General features: G+C 34.8%; 1 protein-coding gene across 2 annotated transcripts; it reads right to left on the bottom strand.

Annotated features, from left to right (window-relative positions):
* Positions 1 to 17,464: 17,464 nt before the first annotated feature.
* Positions 17,465 to 23,838, bottom strand: LOC136813499 (DNA ligase 1-like). 2 transcript variants are annotated; one of them, XM_067070012.1, is made up of 14 exons: positions 23,560 to 23,838; positions 23,118 to 23,334; positions 22,729 to 22,961; positions 22,143 to 22,315; positions 21,916 to 22,037; positions 21,488 to 21,680; positions 21,166 to 21,225; positions 20,729 to 20,827; positions 20,426 to 20,572; positions 20,180 to 20,236; positions 19,849 to 19,905; positions 19,096 to 19,149; positions 18,182 to 18,229; positions 17,465 to 17,940 (listed from the first exon to the last, which is right to left on the bottom strand). In XM_067070012.1, exons 3-14 carry the CDS (start codon positions 22,761 to 22,763, stop codon positions 17,591 to 17,593), a joined length of 1,395 nt encoding a protein of 464 aa, XP_066926113.1. In that variant the 5' UTR covers positions 22,764 to 22,961; positions 23,118 to 23,334; positions 23,560 to 23,838; the 3' UTR covers positions 17,465 to 17,590. The 2 variants fall into 2 exon arrangements, with proteins under 2 accessions (XP_066926113.1, XP_066926114.1); XM_067070013.1 differs by lacking the exon at positions 19,849 to 19,905.
* Positions 23,839 to 24,097: the final 259 nt, after the last annotated feature.

Below are 24,097 nucleotides of genomic sequence, written 5' to 3'. Positions count from 1 at the left end.
TTAACACGTACAGATTTAGTTAGGAAAGCCATAGCTCTTCCCTTCAAGAATCATGTGTATCTATCTTCACTTTGTCATGACATTAATTCTTAGTGTTACTCTGTTATTAGTATGGTATTTTGAAATACATTTTTCACAATTTTTTTTTCAGTTTCACTTTTGTGATGGAATGTTGAATAAAAAAAGCTATGACTCACAATTTAAAAAAATTTGCGAAAGAATATTCAGTCTTATTTGCGAAAACTAATTCCAACACAAAATAATTTTCAAATTTTCACTGCGATATTTTTCTTCATTAAAATAGAATTTTCAACTCATTTCTCCCAGATCTTTTTTATGAAAGTCCGATTTCGCGAAAACAAATTTCAGTGAAACAGGTTATGTACCAATTCGTGAAGTTAAATTCCATGAAAATGTGCGAAATTTCTGACAATAAAGTAATCTTCAATTTCTATTCCTTTCATACGTTCAAATACATACGTTTCGTACGTTTAAATCACATGAATTAGAATAAAATCACTATTGGCATAATAAAGATGACAGAGGAAAGAATTCCAAAAGAATGGGCAATTGTGGTTGTTCTTGGGTTTGGTAGACAAGGTCAAGACCGAGAAGAAGAGACAATTGTACCAATCCATTGGGTGGATCAGAAAACAAAACAACTGTTCTGGCCACCTTCAAAAAGTCAAGAAGGAAACTTCAATGCTCAACCAACTGACACATGGAAAAAATATGTTTTGAAGAAAATCAAATTTCAAGGTGTTGTATACAGTAATTTTATTCCTCTCCTTCTGCAAAGAAAGGGATAAAATGCTGTTTTTATTGAAACAGTGGCGAGTTATGCAGTCAGTTTTTAATTTTGGAAATAACTGATTTTAGAAAATGCTTTACTGAGTTTTTTTGTGCAGTTAACTTTTGAATAAACATTGATTTCTGTAAAACATTTTAAAGCACATGAAAGAATGCAAGATCTCTCCACTAATTTGGTTTAAACTTTTTTCTGTAGACCTCTCTTAAGTAATTTGCTGTCTTTTTGCGAAGCGAATGTACATGAGCGAAGCAGTTTTGCTATCGTGTGTGCGTACCTTTAACTTTCCATTCCTTTCAACTCTCTATAAGGCAGGAGATGGGAAAAACGTTTCGAATCTCCCAGTTGCGCGATACCAAAATATAAAGGAGATAAAATAGTAATAATATTCCCGGAAACGATAACTCAAATTATCTCCGTCATAGAAAATTTGTCGTATACAAATTTAGTGAATCCGTGTATGACTACATGACTCGAAATTCTCGTATTTCCTCAGGTCGCCCCGCTTTCGCCGCTAAATGCTCATTTTGCCCCAAGAGAACTCCTCTTATTGGTTAGTTTTCCCGCGCTACGATGTTTTATGATTGGCGGCAGAAATATCTTTACACTGATTGGTCCTGCAGAATCGTTGTTATGGTTTCTATTTATCATCAAAATGGTTAATTTCATTCTCTCCGAATTTGGCTGCTGAATCGCAATTCTGAGAAACTGCTTGGCTGTTTTTTTGGATTTTCATTGAGTCGTTTACATCATTATTATAAAAGTTTAAACCGTTTTTAAAACTGGTTTGATTAAACTGGTGTTCTTGGCTTCTATCTTTAATTGCCATCGTTTTTCGTTGATCATTGGTTTGGTTTGGACTTTCAATCAAATCGACATCAAACAACACAAAGCCTGCCCTGCTGCTATTGTTTATTTTTTGGTCAACTGGTGGTTGATGGTCTTATTTTCAAATCAGGGAAGTAAATTTTTTAATTGTGTGTGTGCTACACAATACTATTAGTTTTAATATTTGTTCTTGATCTTGGAGTACCTATCCTGCCTCCTTGCTTTTCTTTCTATCTATAACTAAAGAGACCCATTGTTCTAACTTTTGCCACACGCACCAAATTAAATAGATATTTTTGGGTATCATCATTTTGATAATATGTCGGCTTCTTCAGACAGAATTAGTCCTATAGGACTTACCAATTTCGGCCAAAATGTGTGTTTTTTTAATTCCGTTATTCAAGCATTGTATTCAGTCAATGCCTTTCGGAAGTTTGTTTGTCAATTTGAAAATAGTGCTGAAAATGATCCCGTCAAAATTGTGATGAAACACTTATTTACTATTATGACATCCTCTGATGCCCCAGTAGAAACATACCCATTATTGCCATATTTTGAGCTACCAGGTTACGAACATGCAAGGTTTGAACAGTTTGATGCACACGAATGTCTCCTTCATATTTTGGATAAAATTTCTCCAATAGAAAATGAGCAATCAGTGTTTAAGACTTCAGTTTTACAGTCAATATTATGCAAAAGTTGTCAGAATGTTTCTGATCAAACAGTGTTTGAACAGACATGTCACATCAAATTTCCCAATAGGGTTGGTAATTCAATAAAGCAAGAGCTGGCCAAGCTAGTAGATGACCCTTTTGGAGAGCCACTTGATGAATTATATCAGTGCTCTAATTGCTCCGTTCGAACCAATGCTATTAGATCTAGAACATTATTTCATATATCTGATTTCCTTATTATTGCAATGGGTATGTTTTGTTACGATCGTACAACACAGAATTCAAGAAAAGTGGTACCTGATTTAGTAATCGAAGAAAATTTTGAGAATGTTCTTTTGGGAAATTTGAGTTTACAAGCTGTCATTTTCCATCACGGTGAAACCGAAAATAGTGGTCACTATACATCAGCTGTCAAATATAAAGATACGTGGTATTCAATTAATGATGATAAAGTTTTTTGTATCAAAAATGCAAACTTCAACTGTAAAGTTAATGATGAGACTGTTCCATATTTATTAATTTATAAAAAATCAAAACCACAAAAAATTTCACCATCTTTACCAATTCATAATAGCCCTGTACGCAATTTTAAATTTGATAATAACATTTCTAAAGTCGCTTCTTGCTCAAACTCAAAAACCACCAAAAGTATGGGTGCTACCTCTTTCACAAAAAAAATGGACAGTGTTGATATGCATTTGCAAGAGGAATGTGACATTTACAAAACTACTTTTTTATCACCTCAAAAGAATGAAAGCACCAGCGCAATTAGGAAACGAAGAAAAATTATGCGAAGTGAAATAAAAGAAAAAAAGTTGTGTAAATTTCCAATGAAACTGAAAAAGAACTTGCTTGATAGACCAGTCATAAAAATAACGTTCCCCAATAAACCTCAGGGTAAAACACTATTTAAAAATATTGATTTTCAACGCATCGTTATCCCTTCTGCAACTTTTAAAGATAAAAAATCCTCAAAAGAAACAACATATAAGAACAAATCGAAAATTGGAAAAGTTTCAAATAAGAAAAAGATAAATCCAGACAGGTTAATGAAAGGTCTTACTCAAAATAATTCAAAATTATCACACACTTCTATGAACATCAATACTAATCGACAACCTTCTGACAACAATAACATTCCATTGAATAATCAGAATGATCATGAGATGAATGAAGAACCACGTGTGAACGAAACAAATATTCAATTGAGTGACCATCATCATGGTCACCTTAACATCCATGAAAATACATTTGTAAAAGAAGCTGTATCAAACTTCATCAAAGGGGAAGATAAGCATTCTATAGCTAGATGTATCACATGCCAAGAAGTCAGGCCAGTCTTCTTTTCCCATGTCCCTAAGAAGAAGGTGGATAAGTGGCAAGTAGAAGATCAAAGATGCACTAGGTGTAAAGATGAATTTAATCAGAAACAAAATCGAAAAAAAAATCATGCGCTACTTTTTTCAGGGATTCATTCTCCTCCCACTGATTGCTTCTGTGACAATGAGGGAAATCTGTTGCATAATAATCAACACTTTGCCAACACACCCTCTTTTCTCCAAGGCCTTACTTTTGTCGAAACATTGTTAATTCGCAAAATATCCATTGCAATCTATGTTCATTGTTTAAAGTACGGAATGTTGGCCTCAAAGGGCCATGCAGTTGCCATACCTTCAAATTTAAAGATATTCACCAAATTGCCTCAATTACCATCTGAAATTGGCATCATCTTGATAAGAAGTGGCAGCAATAATTCAAAAGCTTACATGGCCTCCCGACACAGGGTACAAAAAGCTCTTAACGGTTTGGTTTTTGGTATCCCTGCTTTTGGACTGGATAATCCACAACCTGGATATTCTCAATATAAAGGAAAAAATCACATTTCTGGGAAAATTTTGAAAGGAAAATATTTTTTGCATGAGCCCAATCCATATTATCATGATGTAATTATTGAGCAGAATCGCCTTTTAAACATTCCTGAAGATGCTGGAATTATACCAGGGCTTCCAATAGTTTCTGCTAATAAGTTCAATAATGAAAATAAAAATGAAGATAAAGGCCCAGCACCTGGTCAGTTTGAAAAGCTTGCTGTAGATGAAGAATTAACAACAGCATCAGGGTTTGCAACTCAATTAACAAATTCTGATGCTGATGAAAATGTCAAGAATGCATTGCGTGCATTTCTGGGTGACAATGCTAATGTTGAAGAAATTCTTGAAGCAGGTCAAGTAGCAGACATAGGAAGGCTGCACCTAAACAAAAGAGAGAAACCTATTCCAGAATTATCAACCGATGGTTTTTTCACAATGTGTTATCCTCATATTTTTGTAAATGGGACATGTGATTATACTATTAAAGCTGCAAGAACTTTGAAATATGAAGACTGGGTACAGCACATATGCTATTGCAATGATAACAGAGTGCCTGCTCACAGATTTCTCAAATTTCACCTAATGAATATCAGTATGCGCAAAAAAGCTTTGGATCAAGGTTCCTTCTGTGTTAACCAACAGATCAATGATAAACACATCACCAGGGATGAGTTACTTGAACAGTTAGAAAATCAAGATGAAGCAATACCGCGTAAATTTCTATCATTCAGTGCTAACTTAGTTGATACAGCACCGTACTGGCGTGAACGAAAGCATGAATTGGATTCCTTTTGTTTTTTCATGTTGAAAGAACACCAAGTTTATCCTACTTATTTTGATACTTCCAGTTGTGCAGAGCATCACTGGATTCCACTGCATAACATTTTGATAAAGTACCTGTCTCAAATTACTGGAGATCTTGAAGCTGACCTCCAAGTAAAATTCAAAAGTGACTCAAAGTTTCGACATCAAGTCTTACTTCAAAACCAGCATATTGTTACATCATATTTCGATGCAAGACATCACAATTACATAAATACAGTATTAAAAGAGCTTTTTCAGTATGAAGAGTTTTGGAGTCGGTATGAATTTGCCAAATCAAGAGGGCAAATTCATTCACACTCCTTATTCTTTTCAAAACAACACTATGATAAAGTCAAAGCTATATTATCTCAAGATAAAAATGACCCAACTGTAAATATTGCCAAGGATCTTGAAACATGGCTTCAAACAAATGAGATGAATGACACTGGTGTTTTTTCTCCTGGGTTTGTATCCTTACATCCTGCAGGAGGTGAAGTTCAACACATTGAGGATCAAACACCACAATGGATTCCTAACAAAGAAAATTGGCCTTTGCCAGAAGGAAGTTTAACTGATGTAGATGCCAATGTGTTGAAAAAATGTGTCTTATGTCAAGGAGATGATGAAGAATTAAAAGCATTCCATACTGACTTAGTCAATAAGGTTATGCTTCACACGTGTAGCTCGTACTGCCTTAGACGTAAAACTGTAACCACTAAGGAAAAAGATCAAGATGGTAAACCAATTGAGAAAGTCATTCGATACTGCAGACATCATTTTGGCGAATATGATGAAAAATCTAAAAGATCAACTGGTAAAGAGATCAATCCTTTTGAGCCAAGAATTACAGAGGGTAAAATATCCAGATTTGAAGGTAGAAACGATCACCCCAGGATGGTTCAACATATACTTCTAAGACCTTTAACATGGCTAGCCCAATGTGATACCCAGGCTATCGTCACTGATGATTTATTGGCATTGATTAAGTATATAACTGGGTATTGTTGTAAAGGTAACAAATCTACACAAGACCTTATGGATATATACAAGGAAATACTGAATAAATCTGATCCAACAATATCTCTGAAATCTATCGCTCAAAAACTGCTTTTGAAAACAGTTGGTTTTGTTGATACTCCATCTTCAGCTGCTGATTACATCAATACTAAAGGTAAACTATACAGCTGCAGCAGGAGATTTAAAAGAATTGGTTTAAGTGGTTTCAGGCTTTTTGATCCTAATGGTAAAGATGGCAAAGTTACCAAAGATACCATCGTTGACAAATTTCTTTCAGATAAAAGAAGGGAAGAAAATCCCTATATTACTTTGTACGACTGGGCAAAAAAGTGCGATTGTGGAAAGAAGTCACCCTGTAACAAAGATCATGTTCCTGTATTTACAGGATGTCAGCGCTTTTGGATATGGCCAGCAGGTGAAGATTTTTCTAAAGAACTATTAATGAAATTCTCTCCTGGTACTTGGAGAAAAGTTGATGATTTGAAAAATGGATTTGATACATACACAGAATCATTTGCTCAATTTCTGGACTCGGACTATTGCCCTGAATCTGTGAGAATGATGCTGCAGTTTGCCAAGGCTGAATATGACAAAAAAGTTGCTAGACGCCAAAAGAGACAAAACAATCAGCCGAATCAACCAATAGAAGAAATAAATTTCTCTCAATCAACACTTGAAGGAAGTCAAGATAGTCAATCTTCACAAGGCTCTGTCGTTGATACAATGGGAAACCAACTCCTTAGAGATATTGCGAGAGAAAATAGAGTATCAATTGAAGAAGCTTCTGTTGATGAGGAAGTGCTATACAATGGTGGAGATGATTATGACTGGCACGCAAATGGCTTGATGTGGTTGGGTGTACAATCCTTTCCTGACACACTTATAGAAGAAACAAAGAATTGGCTATCCGATGTATCAAAGCAAGCAAATGAAGCATTTGAGAGGGAAGGTAGACTTTGTACATTGCCAGATGTTGACCCAAAATTAGTGAATCCAATCCAAATGTTAATTGTCAACTACAATATTCAACTTCTTTTGGATTATGCGAGAGGAAATTTTGCTGTAGGATATGAACATTGCAAACGACTAATTGTTCAAGGCTGTGCGGGTACAGGTAAGTCACAAGTAGTAAAAATTATCACCCGTCTTGTGCGTCGCATTTTCAAATGTAATAGATCCGTTTTAAACGTTGCTCCTACTAGTGCAGCAGGTATTCTTTTACCAGATGGCGGAACTATTCACTCATGTGTTAATATTCCTAGAAAAACTAAAGGAATAACATTTGACAGTTGTCCCATGAATTCTGATCAAATCAAACATTTAAAAAGCCTGGCACTCGATAATGATGGCAAAAAACTCTCTCTCATGTGTCTAAATGCTGATGAAAGAGGAATGGTTGGACAATATGTTTTGGGTTGGTTTCATCAACGGTTTTCCCAACTGTCAATAAACCTATTAGACAGGGAAAGTGATCAAAGTATACCGTTTGGTTGCATTCCAACTTTTAATTTTTTTGGTGACATTTTCCAATTGAGAGCCATTGGGGAACGTAATCTGTATGATATTGTGTTGGATTCAACAGATCCTATTGATTCTGCTGGTGGTTTTGCCTACAAAGATTTCCAAGATGTATTTATTCTAGAAGAAATCATGCGGCAACAGCCCAATCAAGCAGCCTTGTTAAAACGCTTAGACAACCTGCGAACTGGCAATGTAACCAGAAAAGACTGGGAGGAGATAAATCAACGTTGTTATGATAATTTAACCACTGATGAACAAAGAAATTTTAACGACGAAACTTCGAATGTTATCTGTTTAACAGAAACATGGAAAGAAGCTAGCAGTTATAACCGCCGTGTTTTGAATTCAACAATGATCCATGGGGAAAGGACTATTTGTGCTGAATTCAAGAGTACTGGCTATGGTAAGCATCACAACAGCACCAGAGAATCCATGTCCCAAATACCCAACAGAACAACGATCGCCGTTGGATGTAGAGTTATTTTGACAAGAAATCAAGGGTGTATGACCAGACTCGGGTTGAATAATGGTGCCATTGGTAAAGTTGTTAGTATAATTTATAGAACTAATATTAAACCTCCCCAGATGCCAGAGATTGTCGTTGTTGACTTTCCTAGATACAAGGGCCCTGTCTGGGACGAAAACCATCCAACGTGGGTTCCAATAACTGCAAATATTGTTACTTGTGAGGATGTGTCAAAATGCTGCAGAAGAACTGGATTCCCTTTGATAACAGGTTATGCCATCACCATTGCTAAGTCTCAAGGTATGACAATCGGACCGAAGCAACAAATTACCAATGTTATAATTAAATTATCTCCTCAGACTACAATGGAACAATGGAATTGTGGGACGTCTTATACTGCATTTTCACGGATTACACAAGATGAAGATTGGTGTTTAGCTGAATCCATTCCATTTGAGCGTTTAGAATATATTAATCGTCACCCACAATTGAAGCTCAGAAAGAAAGAAGAAGAAAGACTGCAAACTCTCTCAAAAAAGACAATTTCAGAAAACACATGCTCAATTCAAGAATACTTGAATTTACTACGCGAAGTTGACTTATTTTGCGATGATGGCATATCTGACGCTGACTGTACAGATCCGGATTGTAAAAGGTGTTTATTACACAAGCATTGAGCAAATATAACCGATTCAATGTATTAATTTTCAAGTAAATTGAGTTGCCTATTTTGCCTTTTTGTCCTTTTCTTTATCATTTTTCTCCGCTCGATATTCAGTCCGTTAAAGTTTAGTCAACATTAAAAACTTATCCATTTGAAAATTAATTCATTTGATTCGGTATGCTTTTATAAATCAATTAAAGAAATAGCTAGCTGGAGTTGGGCATTAAACGTAATGCAAAAGTCTGTATAAGGGCGGTAGGGTGGCAGACTCAAACGTAGCAATCTACGTTAACCAAAGCAAATGGAACAATGGTCACCGAGCGAAAGAACATAGCTAGCTGGAGTTGGGCATTAAACGTAATGCAAAAGTCTGTATAAGGGCGGTAGGGTGGCAGACTCAAACGTAGCAATCTACGTTAACCAAAGCAAATGGAACAATGGTCACCGAGACAAAAGAACATAGCTAGCTGGAGTTGGGCATTAAACGTAATGCAAAAGTCTGTATAAGGGCGGTAGGGTGGCAGACTCAAACGTAGCAATCTACGTTAACCAAAGCAAATGGAACAATGGTCACCGAGACGAAAGAACATAGCTAGCTGGAGTTGGGCATTAAACGTAATGCAAAAGTCTGTATAAGGGCGGTAGGGTGGCAGACTCAAACGTAGCAATCTACGTTAGCCAAAGCAAATGGAACAATGGTCACCGAGACAAAAGAACATAGCTAGCTGGAGTTGGGCATTAAACGTAATGCAAAAGTCTGTATAAGGGCGGTAGGGTGGCAGACTCAAACGTAGCAATCTACGTTAACCAAAGCTCAATGGTAACCGAAAAAAACAGAAAAAGAGTTTAAACGAAACATAAAGAAACATCTTTTTGCTGGAGCAAAATAAGATTGGGAATGTAACAACTTAAAAACTACAAAAGGATCAAGTTGTGAAAATGAAAGCGTCTAAATAAAAAGATTTTAGAGAAATACTTAATATTGTATTGAACAAGTCCAAAATATGATTGAATTTCTTTTTTCAAATCTGATTTCTGCACCATTTCTCATTTTAGATTCACCACGACCACAATCAACCAATTCGACAACTAAAGGTAATAAACCTCTCTAACCTTTTTTCTTGTCATCCTTTTATCCTGAGTGCATTATTGACAGTTCTTATTCTAAGTGAATATTATCCAGATAAGTGCACGACAGAAATTAACTCAGTTTACTTCCTTTGTTTAGATATTGAGCAAGAATGTCTTTACCAGGAAATCGTGGTTTTGTTACACATAGTTTAAAGTGCTTCACATCATTATATCACTTATGAAGATCTGCTAATTATATGTAGTAGAAACTCTAGAAGTCTAATCTGATGTATCAGGGTATTTTGAGAAGTTATTTTAACAATGGGAAACTATTTTAGCTTTTAGTGATTTTTCATTCTCATTAAATATTTCAAGAGTTATCTATATCGAGTCTAAATCAACTTTTACAATTGACCAAATAGTCAGAAACTTTACCCGCAGCTTGATTTATTATGCTATATTTTATCATTGTTTTGTTTGATCCTGTTTGATCATTAATTTTAGTTAACTAAAATTTATTTATTGTGAATATGTACCGACGAAATATCATACCGTCTCCCTGCGTATCGTTGACATTTAGTTATCCTAGTTTTTATCAAAAATGAATAAGTAATACCACGACCCTTAACTACTTAACTACTGTTTTTGCAAGTATTTGTATGGTATATTTTATCCTTAAACTCTCAAATGTCTACTCAGGAGTTACCTTCGAAACTTTCATTAAAGATCATTATCGTTTTTATTATTAAACTCCTTGATAACCCGGGGGGGGGTGCTTGGGAAAAAAGCGTACGGGGATGTGCTGCTGGTACTTTTTTTCATCCCACCAGTCCCATGTAGGGTCGCAAAACACCAAAATAGAAAAATCATTCCCTCGTGTGTTTTTTTGAAAAAATTTGAGAGTTTTAGTTCCATGTTTTTTAGTTCAGGGTCACTTTTTTCGAAAAAAACGAGTCCCACGTAGGATCCATTTTCCGAACTTCAGCGGCACACCCCTGTCGGTCGGTGTGGTAAGGGGGATGATAACAATGCCATTCTAATTGTCTTTTATTATTTCAGTACTTAACAAGAATTTCAATAATTCAAAAAATGGAAACTCGCACCATTGACCCGGCTGTAAACAGTCTCATGAATCAAATGCAAGATTTGATAAACTATGGTAAAGACATATAATTCTTTCAAAAGTTGGTTTCAAAAGTTTTCCAAAGTTGCTACTAATTACATCTTTATCCAAACTTAAAGAAAATTTATTCTGGGAGTAACTGGCTTATTCTATATTCCTCTTCTTTTTCATCCTTTAGCTACTGAACAGCTTAACAACATACAGAAGAACCATTATAGTTTTGGTAGGTATATCTTGACCATTTATTTCATTTAAAATGTACTAATTTTTACATCTGACTAAGAGATTTTTCCAACTAACATTTCATTTTGACCACACAGCTTGTAACAGCTTGTAACAGCTATTATGCCCTGAGAAGTGTTCTCTTATTAACTGCTCTTGTGTACATAATCAATACTATTTTTTTTTTCAGATGGTGCTTCTAAGTCGTTGGACAATATTCCTGTTGGTGTCCCGATTAGCCAAGTCAGTAAGTAAATGAATAATGGAAATTTTCAACATTAACACACTACCTTTGTTTGTCTTGAACCTCGACCAAATCGATTTAATGCTAATTCCAAATTGGTATAATACTAAAACTTTTTTTGAGTTTTATAGGATATCAAATCTTTAAAAAGGTAATTACACCGGTGGTTAGAGGGGTTTCATTTAAAAACAACCGTATGTGACGCCCTTAAAATCTGAACCTAACAGTGCAGAAAAGAATTCGTAAACTTTAAGTAAGTTTTGATAAAAAATAAACCTTACGGTGCATTTTTTTTCATTTAAAATTAAAAACGTCTTTTTCACTTTTTCTCATTTCGACCCTTACAGGGCACTTTGAGAAGCCTCCTCCACCCTAGTAATTACTCTACCAAAGATACTAAATCACTTCTTTTTGCTAGTATACCAGGTGATATTTTATAATACCATCATTTCACCCATTACAATAATGTTGCATTAATTTTTCTATAAAGTTCAACTCGTTCCTGTATACACATTTTATACGATTTTATCATTTATTTATGATTATTTATATATAAGTATTTATTTATATATTTATATATTATTTCAAATATAGAAAATTTAACATAAAAAGCCCAAATTGTGTGTATTTTTGTGTATTTCAAATATCCATTAAGCTACTCTTAGGTGCCAAATAAACGGGGGGGGGTTCGAATAACCCCATTTATTCGAACATTGGAAAAAATTTTTATTAAATCAACGGGGGGACCTAGTTACCAGGGGGGTTGGAAAATGGACCTTTAAAAACACTAAAAAGGGTTAAAAGAGACTAAATTTAGGCTTTTTAGAGTAAAACAAGGAATTTTCCTTTTTGTAGCTGGGAATTTTTTCAAAAATTCATAGTCCTAATAAGGTCCGGGAGGGGGAGGGTTGGAAAAAAATCGGCTGGGCCCATTTATTTGGCACCTAAGAGTAAGGGAACTTATTTTGGCGGGAACTAATTTTGACGAATGACAGCTCAAGAAGTGATTTAGGCAAAATACCAAACAATTTTGGTGCGAACTTATTTTATCGAGTGAGCTAACTTTATAATAAGTTTACGCTAATTAAAGAATAGAAATAGAAACAAAATATGTTCCCTTAAGGTAGGATATCTTTCATCTTCTCATCGCAATAATAAACACTAGTAAACTTTGGCTCCGCTTTTGTTACTCTCCCGTTGAAAGGGTGGTTTACAAAAAATTTATGATGAACCTCATTATATACATAAGTGGGAAATGAACAGATTAAGGAAATCCCTTTTAATTGTCCATCTTTGTTAATTCTGTGATTTGGAGTATTTGCTAGCAACTTGCGAATCGAGGAGGCTCTGAAACGCTTCGCAACTTTTATACATATACGGCTTGTTGTTAATTGTGTGTATTTACGATTTTTTTGGTATTTTTTATTTTTTAATCATTCTGAAACAGAGGGTAATTTAGCAGAAAGTTAAAGGGAATTTAAATAGTGGTATGTGAAAGAAAAACCTAATCCAAATAAAGATAGAAGAAAAGTAATAGTGGAGAAACAATGAATTGCAAAAAACTTTTTTGATAAACACACTTCCGTAAGTTCATCAAAATACATACAAAATGGGGACAAATACAAAAGCAAACACATCAAATAAATTAAAAAAAAAAAAAAATAAATAAATAAAAAATAAAAAAAGATACATAAACAAAACAAAACCCGAAGTCCCAGACTTGTGACTGGCATAGTGACTTTCCACGTGTTTAAGGGCCCACACATAGTCGCCTTCGGAAAACATAGTAGAAAAAGGAACTGACCAGCAGCTTCCAAATAAATAACAGACAACAAACAGACACTACAACAAAATACAGTACAAAAGGGCAGAAAGACACACTGTACCAACTATCCCACGTACACTACAGGTGAAACAAACATTTGTAACAAACACAATCTTACATAAAAATAGAAAAAATCACACAAAACAGTGGCGTAGCCAGGATTTTCAAGGGGTGTCGCAAATTTCAATTTTCAAATGGGCGGTTAGAGGGCGGTTGTTAATTTCATCAGGGCGGTAATAAAATATAACGCCCAAATACTTCCAAACAACCGGGGGACGTTATGGGCTGCAGATCCCAATACCTGTGAACCCCAAACACAGGCCACGTTGCACGTGGTTAACCGGCAACTCACCATTAAACGAGTTTACCATTTGTTGAATGGGTGGCAGAGCCACACATTGAATTGAAAATATTCAAAGAGTGAGTGTCTCATTCGTAATAATAGCTTGTGGTTTCTAAAAGAATGATATTGCCCTTTGGGAAATTCCTTTTGTCCTAGGGAAATTCCCGGATAAACAAACTCTCCGTCTTACAGTTTATGCGCTCCTTTTGTAAAATATAAAAGGAAATTCTATTGTAAAGTGTGCCGATGGAGAGTGAAGAAAAAATTTGTTCATTTTTTTCAAAAAGTTATGTTATGTTCGTGTTATATAGAACAGTCAACAAGAGAAAAATTCGTTTCTTGAGTGATAATTTTGTGATTTGACAGAAAAGTATTTTGTATGATTTTTACAAAGCTCATCATAAAAATAACCTTCAACAAAATAAATAAAAATTACTTTAGACTAGCAGGCTAAAATACCGTATACAAAACAATGTAATCAACCCCCCCAAAAAAAAACATTTTCTTGAGTCTTGAGTCTTGATCTCGTATAGCTGTCACTGAAAATAAGCACCGACAATTTTATGTTCTTCGAAAACGAAAGATGTCATTGTCTGTAAAATCGAGCATAAAGTCTCAAATTCATAAAACAACAAGAAACCACAACCAGTCAAAAACCAAGAACTGTCTATCATCTATCCATTACAGTATAATACAATATCATGTCATGCAATCCAATCAGAATAGGATCTGTACAAGTACTCTCTCTTTATATATTGCCACATACGATAGTCAATGTTCAATCACAAATCTTTACTTTATTATTTGCCATTCTGGAAACAAGCAACTTTTGCTGTCTTTACGACGAATAGCATTCTTTTTTCTTCATCAGTACAATTCTTCCCAAAAACAAGAAAAGCACTATCAGGTCTTGAAAACTTTTTCTGATACAGTATTCCAAATATATCTCTCGGCTCTCTCATGGTAATAGTCTCACATCATAATATAATCGAAGAAAGATCTTGCATTCCGACCGACCAGGAGTCCGGTCAGGCAACTAGGAGAGGCTCCTGGATTGGCATAATTCTAATAAAGAAAGAAGCACCTAGGAAGGTTCGAAACTATTAAAGTTTGAACCGAGGGATGCTATCCTCGTTATAGGGTAGGTATCGTCCTGTTATTTCAACTTTTCAATCCACCACAGACCGTTGTGTGCCTCGGTACAATATCAGGATTGAGAAATGGTAGAATTAGATTGGGTCATTTCCGGTGCAAACTATAATTGGACAATAAGAATCCATAGGCTTCCCTACCAAGCATTTAATCTGAATGAAAGGGGTCAAATTCTTTGCAAAGAAGTGTCCCACAAGATTTAGGACGGATGGGAGTTAGTCTAACCCTGGGGGTAGTTTAGAATAAGATTGACCAAGGCTAGCTTGGAGCTTGAATATTCTTGCTAATTGGCAGCTTGAGTATATATAACCATTTGAAGTAAAAATGTTTTTAAAGATGTTCCCGTGACAACATAAGGGTTGAATTGAAAGTTTCTAAATGTAAAATGTGTAAAATTTCAATTAAGTGCATCCAATAAGAGGCCTTATTTGAAGTTAATAGCTACCTTTCTCAAAGAATTAAAATTTTATAAGACAACCCTAATTTTGTTTTTTGAACACGTCATTTGAATTTCTAATGACCGTTGTGTGCCTGGGTACAACACCAAGGTTGAGAAATGGTAGAATTGGATAGGAGCATTCCCGCTTAAGGTTCATTCTGGTTAACAGAAACCCAGCAACGTTCCAAAATAGTAAAATCTGAACTGAGGGATGCTATCCTCGTTATAGTTTAGGTATTTGACTGTTATTTCAACTTTTCAATCCACCACAGACCGTAGTGTGCCTCGGTACAACACCACGATTGAAAAATGGAAGAATTGGATTGGATTATCCCCGCTAAAAGCTCATCCTTGTGCACAAAAGCACCTGGGAAAGTTTCAAACTAGTAAAATCTGAACTGAGAGATACTATTATCGTTATAGGGTAAATATTGGTCTGCTATTTCAACTTTCCAATTTACCACAGACCGTTGTGTGCCTCGGTACAACATTTGGGTTGAGAAATGAGAGAATTGGATTGGGTTATTCCCGCCGCAAACTATAATTGGACGATTAGAATCCATAGGCTTCCCTACTAAGCATTTAATCTAAATGGAAGGGGTCAAATTCTACGCATAGAAGTGTTCCACAAGATTTAGGACCGTTGGGAGTTAGTCTAACCCTGCGAATAGTTTAGAATAAGATTAACCAAGGCTAACTGGCAGCTTCAATACTTTTGTTAATTGGCAGCCTGAGCATATTATAACCATTTGAATTGAAAATGTTTTTAAACATGTTCCCGTGACAACATAAGGGTTGAATTAAAAGTTTCTAAATGTAAAATCTGTAAAATATCAATTAAGCGCAACCAAAAAGAGGCTTTTATTCATTTCAAATTCATTGAAATTAGTCGTTATTTGAAGTTAATAGCTACCCTTCTCAAGGAATTAGAATTTTATAGGACAACCTTAATTTTGTCTCTAGAACACGTCATTTGAAGTTCTAATGATTTTCCAATAAATCAAAAGTCTCCCTATCCCCGGTAAGTCTTTAGACACCTGTTACAGGCCCGTGACTGACCTCAAGAACCGAGGAGAGTTTTTTGAATTCACATAGTTCTAATGATAGGCAGTTATTCCAGTCCAAAGGGCCGGCCAACCGGAATTCCGTCCAGGCAACCCTATCAGAGCCTACCTAAGCGTACCATGGCAAGACCGGTTTTCGGATATTGACGCCATTCAATGTCTAGGACTTAACGAGAAACCTGGAACTGATAGGACAGCTCGTCATCTTTTTTTATATTGTGTCCCGACTATGATCTGGTTCTTGGGACTGACCAGGAGTCCGGTCAGGCAACTAGGAGAGGCTCCTGGATTGGCATAATTCTAATAAAGCAAGAAGCACCTAGGAAGGTTCGAAACTATTACAATCTCAACTGAGGGATGCTTTCCTCGTTATAGGGTAGGTATTGGCCTGTTATTTCAATTTTTCAATCCACCACAGACCGTTGTGTGCATCGGTACAACACCACGATTGAAAAATGGAAGAATTGGATTGGGTCATTCCCGCTGAAAACTATAATTGGACGATAATAATCCATAGGCTTCCCTACTAAGCATTTAATCTGAATGAAAGGCGTCAAATTCTTTGCAAAGAAGTGTCCCACAAGATTTAGGACGGATGGGAGTTAGTCTAACCCTGAGGGTAGTTTAGAATAAGATTGACCAAGGCTAGCTTGGAGCTTGAATATTCTTGCTAATTGGCAGCCTGTGTATATATAACCATTTGAAGTGAAAATTTTTTTAAACATGTTTATGTGACAAAATAAGGGTTGCATTGAAATAACAAACAATAAACAGTACTATAAACTGATAATAGAACTTTGTTAGAACTACCAAGTTGGATGGTATTTCTTTTTTTTTAGAAATACATAAATGCAGTGCTCGTTTTCATTATGCACAAATTTAAACTGACAAACGACATAAATAAAGGGTTCCTATGATAAAAGATAAAGGATTTAAATAAAATCACGTATATGAAGATAAAAAATTACCTCTCACCCTAACAAAACTCCAGTATAAAATATTTAAAATCGATTGAAGAAGAGACGACAAATCTTTAAACCTATAAGTAAGGTTTTCAAAAGAAAGACAAAAGAAAGAAACGAAAAACAAAAGAAAGAAACAAAGACAATAACAGCTGTAAACCTTTGATAACAAGCTTTGCCATGAATTTTTCTAGATAATCATCTAGATAACCATCTTACAGTGTGTCCCGAATAAAGCGGTCAGTATTCTTCTATATGTAAAAATCCTCTCAACTTACTCACAAGATAGCTAATTACTCTCTTCATTTTTCTTTTGTACAATACTTATAATTGAAAATGTATTGAATGAAATAAAAGGAAGTAATTTATAATCATAATTCCAATCACAGTTATGGAAATGAGTTTTGAGGATTTTTATATATAGTAGAAAAGTGACCGCTTTATTCGGGACACACTGTAATCTCAATGAAATAAATTACTAAAAACTAATCCTTATTGGTCGTACAAGTATAATTGGCGCGCCTCTTCAACCAGAGACGCCCATCCGTCCTTATCCTTTTTGGTACCCCTCCGTACCTTTTCTGTTAGTCTTTTCAATATTTCACGGATGACTTTTTGAAATCCGTATTCCTCGAGACATTTTGCTCGATCCCATTCAATTAACGAATCTATTGCCGATTGATAATCCTCGGTTCGAACGCCTCCTTTTGGTTTGGATGCTGCATCCTTCACGATTTCTTTCGATGCATAAACAAGGCAAAGAAAGTGCAGGCGATTGGGCATGGAGGTCTTGCAGACGTGAAAATCTCTCTTGTCATAATAATCCCTCGGCAACGATTTACCTATAAAACATTTAAATTACAGTTTTTGTCTATGAGAATTGAAGAGCCGGACCAAGTTAAACAAAGATACTAACAAAAAGAACAGAGACTATCTGAATATTTATAACAGAAAAGTAAGCTACAAAATGCATGAAAAAAATCCAAATTTTCAGCCAAAAGTTTTTGTGCACGCTCCTGAAAGGCCATTTATAATACTTAGAGAAGATCCAACTAAGATTCAACAGTAATTTTATTGTCATACCTTTTGTGTTATCAACAACCTCCGTTGATTTCTTTGATTCACCAGTTTCTAAGATATCAAAAATGCATTGATAGTATCAAACAATTTAATATATCTGTGGGAGCATTTAAAAAGTACGTTCGTCGTCGAGGGGGGAGGTGGGTCAGCCAAAAAGCGAACAAAAACGAACAGGGGAGGGGGTCAAGTTCGTCAAGTGTACGTTCGCTTTGAAGAGGGGGGTCTAGCTTAAATAACATTGATTTGATCGTATACGATTCTTTCTTTTCCTTACTGATCACACTTTTCATTTAAATCACAGAGCTAACGGACCATGATTTTTACAATTGGCCTTCTATTGTTTTGGGTTTAAAGACTGACCACTTACCAAGTGGGACAGAATATTGTTTTAAGTCACCTTGTTTAATTTTCCAATAATTATCTTCAAGAAAATTTTACAAACTCCTGAAACTCTCAAAATTGGAGGGAGGGGTAGAAATCTACAATTAAAAACAAACGTACTGAGTGGGGGGGTTACTTTGAAACAAACGTCGACGAATAGAGGGGGAGGGAGTCTAAAATAAGTGAAAATGGACGATGTACTTTTTGAATGCCCCCTATTCACTTTTTGGAATCAGAATTAAAAAAGTCACCTAGATGAATATCAAATAAAACGTGATTGTAATACATTCGAAAGAGATTAAGCCCTTGATTGGTTACACTACCTGGTGATTTGGCATATTTGGCCTTATTTTAGAAATTTTGATTTGGAATGTCAAGCCAACTTTTGTTTTTTGAACACGTCCTATTATATTCATGCTTTCAACATGAAAAGAATTTAAACTTTAAGCCAAAAGTTATTGTCCACGCTCCTGAAAGGTCGTTTATAATACTTAGAAAAAGTCCAACTAGAATATAACAATTAATTATTATCATACCTTTTACGTTATCCACAACCTCCGTTGAATCCGAATCCATTGATTCGACAGCTTCTAAGATATTAAGAATACATAATGTATCAAATTATATGACATAATTATTCACTTTTTAAAATCTGACCTACAAAAAGCCATTTACGAATATTGAAAAAAATTACTGTAATGATTTTGAAATAAATTAAGCCCTTGATTGGTTACACTACCTGTTGATTTGGCATATTTGGCCCTCTTTTAGAAATTCAGATTTATTAAAAATGTCAACCCTAGTTTTGTTTCAAGAACACGTCCTATTATATTCACGCTTTTCTCAATGAAAAAAATCGAAATTTTCAGCCAAAACATTTTGTGCACGCTCATAAAAGGCCATTTATAATACTTTGAAAAAATCCAGCTAGAATTCAACAGTTAAATTATTATCATACCTTTTGTATTATCCGCAACCTCCGTTGAAATTGACTCATTAATCTTTTCAACTGTTTCTAAGATATTAAAAATGCATAGAGTAAAATACTATCAAATAATGCATGGTGCTGCCGATGAACACTTACCCATTAAGGTAGTTTGTAAGAGTACTATGTCCTAAATCTTTATTAGCCAGCCCGATATCTTTTATCGAACATTAATTACATAAGAAAAAGTTATTAACCAGAAAAAATGAAGTTTCCTACTCGGCTCGTTTTCCACGTCAAAATGAACATTTATAATACTTTGAAAAAATCCAGCTAGAATTCAACAGTTAAATTTTTTTCATACCTTTTGTGTTATCCGCAACCTCCGTTGAAATTGACTCATCAATCTTTTCAACTGTTTCTAAGATATTAAAAATGTATAGAGTAAAATACTATCAAATAATGCATGGTGCTGCCAATCAACATTTACCCATTAAGGTAGTTTGTAAGAGTACTATGTCCTAAATCTTTATTAGCAAGCCCGATATCTTTTATCGAACATTAATTACATAAGAAAAAGTTATTAACCAGAAAAAATGAAGTTTCCTACTCGGCTCGTTTTCCACGTCAAAATGAACATTTATAATACTTTGAAAAAATCCAGCTAGAATTCAACAGTTAAATTATTATCATACCTTTTGTGTTATCCGCAACCTCCATTGAAATTGACTCATCAATCTTTTCAACTGTTTCTAAGATATTAAAAATGCATAGAATAAAATACTATCAAATAATGCATGGTGCTGCCAATGAACATTTACCCATTAAGGTAGTTTGTAAGAGTACAATGTCCTAAATCTTTATTAGCCAGCTCGATATCTTTAATTGAACATTAATTACATAAGAAAAAGTTATTAACCAGAAAAAATGAAGTTTCCTACTCGAATCGTTTTCCACGTCAAAATGAACTTTGGTCGACTTCTGCTTAGAAGAATTAGAATCTGTTTCATTTTCCTCTTCAGATAGGTAGGAAAACCTATCCTCTACGTCTACTGATTTTGAAAATTTCGTTCGTTTGACGGGTAACCCTGAATATGGAAAAGAAAGCTTTACAGAAATCTACATTATCAAGTATGACACTTTTTTGAATTCTGATGCTATAGAAAACATTTCTCATTTATTTATCAAAAAGCCTTCTTCATATTATTAATACATTTTCAAGCTAAATAAAGAGTTTAAATTACCAATGCTTTTCAAAAAGTCTTGATTTTCTTTGATGTTTTTGTCTCGTTGCAGTTCAAAGATGCTCGATTTTTCGTTTTCGATGGTCGATACTGATTTATCTAAATGAAAAGCATTTTGTATGTAAAAGTTAAAAAAGAACAACATAGGTTGAACATGGTATGTTGATGAAACAAATTCGGGGTTGATATTCCTGTTAACACCAACTAATTTAATTATATATTATTTTATCCTGTTTTAATGTAATAATATTGCTTTTCTTAACTTCCGGACCTGAATTAGTCATACAAAAATGATGAACAGAGTGCCCTTGAAAAGATCACCTACTTCGACTTTGAGACCTCATATAAATTAGTTTTCATTAAAGTTAAAAGAAGCAGTCAATTATGATATTCAAAGTTCTCCTAATCTCACACATAACAACAAAAAGCATACTAACTATCTTGAAAAATCTCTGTCATGTGTCTTTGCAAGGACAAACCTTCGGGTGAGTCGTCTTCTACGGAAAAAAGTTGATAAATTGTGAGAAGGAGTTCAAAAAAAGATCTCTTAATGCTATTTAGAAGGAACAAATTTTGGGTTGTTTTTCATAAATATTATTTTTAAAAGGCGGCAGGATTATAGATATGATACTTTTTAAATGAAAACAAACCTTTTACGAAATTTATATTTCAAACTTGGAATTTTAGTTTTGTAATATCTAACCCTAAATTTGTCAAAGGGACATTTTTACAAAATTGCTCATGTAAACATATTCTTACTCTCAACTTTGCGAAGCTCGTGCTCCAGGTCATCGTCCTCCATTTCCTTGGTGGTAACCCCTCTTTCTTTAGCAAAAAGTTTTGCGTTCTCTTTCATCCATTCTCGCACAACCTCAGGTTTCGTCTTCCCCGATTTTACTTTCGCTCGAACAGCTAATGCTGCCTTTTTCAGGTTCTCATCTATTCCAAATGCCTTAAAAAGAGAAAAGGAATTTAAAAATATTCATGATATTGGGTTGCAAAAGATTTAGTACCATTTTCCACACGAAAAGTACCAGTAGAGTAGAATGGATAAAATCCTCTCCAAAATGCTCTCATCATCATCCTTTGTGATTTCATAGCAAAGTTTTGATGGTACAAGAAAGTATAATTCTCTTAAAACTTCAAAATAATATTTTGGAGGGTATAACAACTAAATGTTTACTCACATCATAACATTTGAGGCTCATGAGAATAGCCTCCCTTTGCATGTATCTTTGGACGTAAAACTTTCTGGATGTTGAAGGCTTGTGCTTCATAAAGTGGGTTGCGAATACATCGAAATCGATATCTAATGAAAAAAGTTCATTGTCAAATGATAAGCGAGATCTTGGTAAAGTTGATATTGATTTCATTTCTGGATGAACAAGTATAAGTCAATTAATTGATAATTTACCTTTATTATTCGCGAATTCGGTCGCCATTGCAATGCGAACTCGCGTGGGGGAGATGTTAGGGTCTAACTTCTCGAACTTCAAAACATCAGTGTTTCTAAACGAAGTTGACATGGCTTTTGTTATTGCTGCCTGGTTGAGAACCTCGTGCGTCACGTGTGATAGAAAGATCTTCCTGTAAAAAATAAGATATTGGTTGTTTCAAATGCATTGAGAGACAGGCCAACCCTAACTCAATTTCTTTATCACAGCGTATTTGTTATATACTTGTTCAAGACTAAACCTTTAAGAATTTATACAAGATTCGTATTTAGCCTATCATTCATTTTATTGTTTATCCAAACGACTAGAAGATTTACACCTAATGAGACAGTCTATGGGTTGGAAGTAACATTTTATCAATCGTAATGATGAACCGTAAACACATACTTACACGGACAATCAGTCTTTCCATATCGGAGTCTTATACCACTGATGATTGTATAGCAAAGTTTTTATCTTTTTTTTTCAATAGTCTAATGCTCCTTTCGAAAAATACCTCTTGAGGTGAGACTTACCTATCAAAGTATAAAGAAAATTCTGACTTACCTTTGATGGTCGTGTTTTTTTTCTTCTCGACACATTTTTCCACAAAAAAATGACGACACCTCTTAATGAACAAGTCGAAGAGCTTATGTAGACATTCAGAAAGGACGATGATTTTATCCCCATACAATATTGATGTCTTGTAATTTGAATTTCGCAAAATGTACGCATTAAATTCGTCATCCCATTTACCCTCCTTAAAGTCGTGAATGGACATTTCCATTAGGTTTGATGCTCTAAAAAAGAAGTAAAACATTCATGATAATTTGACCTCATAAGAGTCTCACTCTAACCTGCTACGTTTCACCAGTCTGCTCCAATTGAAATATTCAAACACGCAATTTTTGGATATTTTGAACTAAACTCCGTACCAAAAATTCAAAATATCTTACCGGACGCCATTAGTGAAGCATGTCAAAACAAGAAGGACGTTTCGAGCCTCGAAAGATTTGCTCTGTGTGTACTTGGTCTCTTTATCTAAAAGGTCACTGACGACGCCTTGGACAAAGGATGTGTTCCCATAATGATGAAAATGTCTTGATGTCAACAAATGGTCCAGCTTGTACTGCTTCTGTTGCTGCTGGCGTTTCGAAATCAACCCGCTTAGTCCTAAAATGGTTAACATTGTGTCATAAATTACCATCGAAAATCTAATCTAATGGTCAGAAAATCACGTCAAAATCATTTCAACCGGTTGAATCTTTTCCGGTGATTCATTATAGATAATTTACTTATACTTTATTTCACCACTCGCTTCAATGCTTTGGAAATTGATTAAAGACGATGAAACTAAACACAATTTTTGTTCATCACTAACAAATTTATTACACGAACCGTTGGTCAATGTAGTAATGACCTCTCTGAATTGGTTGATTTCATCAACCACCAATCCATAGAAGATTTTTTTGGCAATGACAAATTTCAACATCTTCATTATACTGTTCAATTTGACGGCAATTGTGTTTGGCTTGTAGAAATTGCCTTGTAGATGTATTGGCTTGTTCAGCTCCTCTTCGATCATCCTGACGAATTTGTTGTACCACTGGTCTTGCAGGTTTTCAGGAGTGAGCCTCGTTTTAAGACCAGTGGTGAGAGTGGGGTCAAGCTGGGTCCATACCTGAAAATCAAAAATAATTACAATAATTTGACGTATAACGAATGTTTTAATCTTTCTCAGCCTTAAGTACGCATCTCATACGTCCAGCATATACATTCCGAAAGACGTATGTGATCCGGTTTGAAAATTACATTTACATTTGGTCGCATTCCTTCTAAAGTTTTACAGATACGGTAAGTCCAATTAAAAAATCGGAATCAGCGTACAATTTCCCATAAAAAAACTGAAGCTGTGTCGCGGATTCTTGTACAGATA

The sequence above is a fragment of the Clytia hemisphaerica genome, unplaced genomic scaffold (assembly GCF_902728285.1).
Source record: "Clytia hemisphaerica strain Z4C2 unplaced genomic scaffold, Clytia hemisphaerica genome assembly, whole genome shotgun sequence".
Classification (NCBI taxonomy): domain Eukaryota; kingdom Metazoa; phylum Cnidaria; class Hydrozoa; order Leptothecata; family Clytiidae; genus Clytia; species Clytia hemisphaerica.
Note: the sequence above shows the minus strand (reverse complement) of the source record. Positions and strands in the feature narration are given on the sequence as shown.

Excerpts from the sequence above, each read along its gene's own strand:
- LOC136813499 (XM_067070012.1), bottom strand. The coding sequence starts at position 22,763 with ATGTGTCGAGAAGAAAAAAAACACGACCATCAAAG. Across the intron at positions 22,038-22,142 it reads CGAATTCGCGAATAATAAAG|ATATCGATTTCGATGTATTC; the intron begins GTAAATTATCAA and ends TTTTTTCATTAG. Across the intron at positions 21,681-21,915 it reads TGAGCCTCAAATGTTATGAT|GCATTTGGAATAGATGAGAA; the intron begins GTGAGTAAACAT and ends TCTCTTTTTAAG.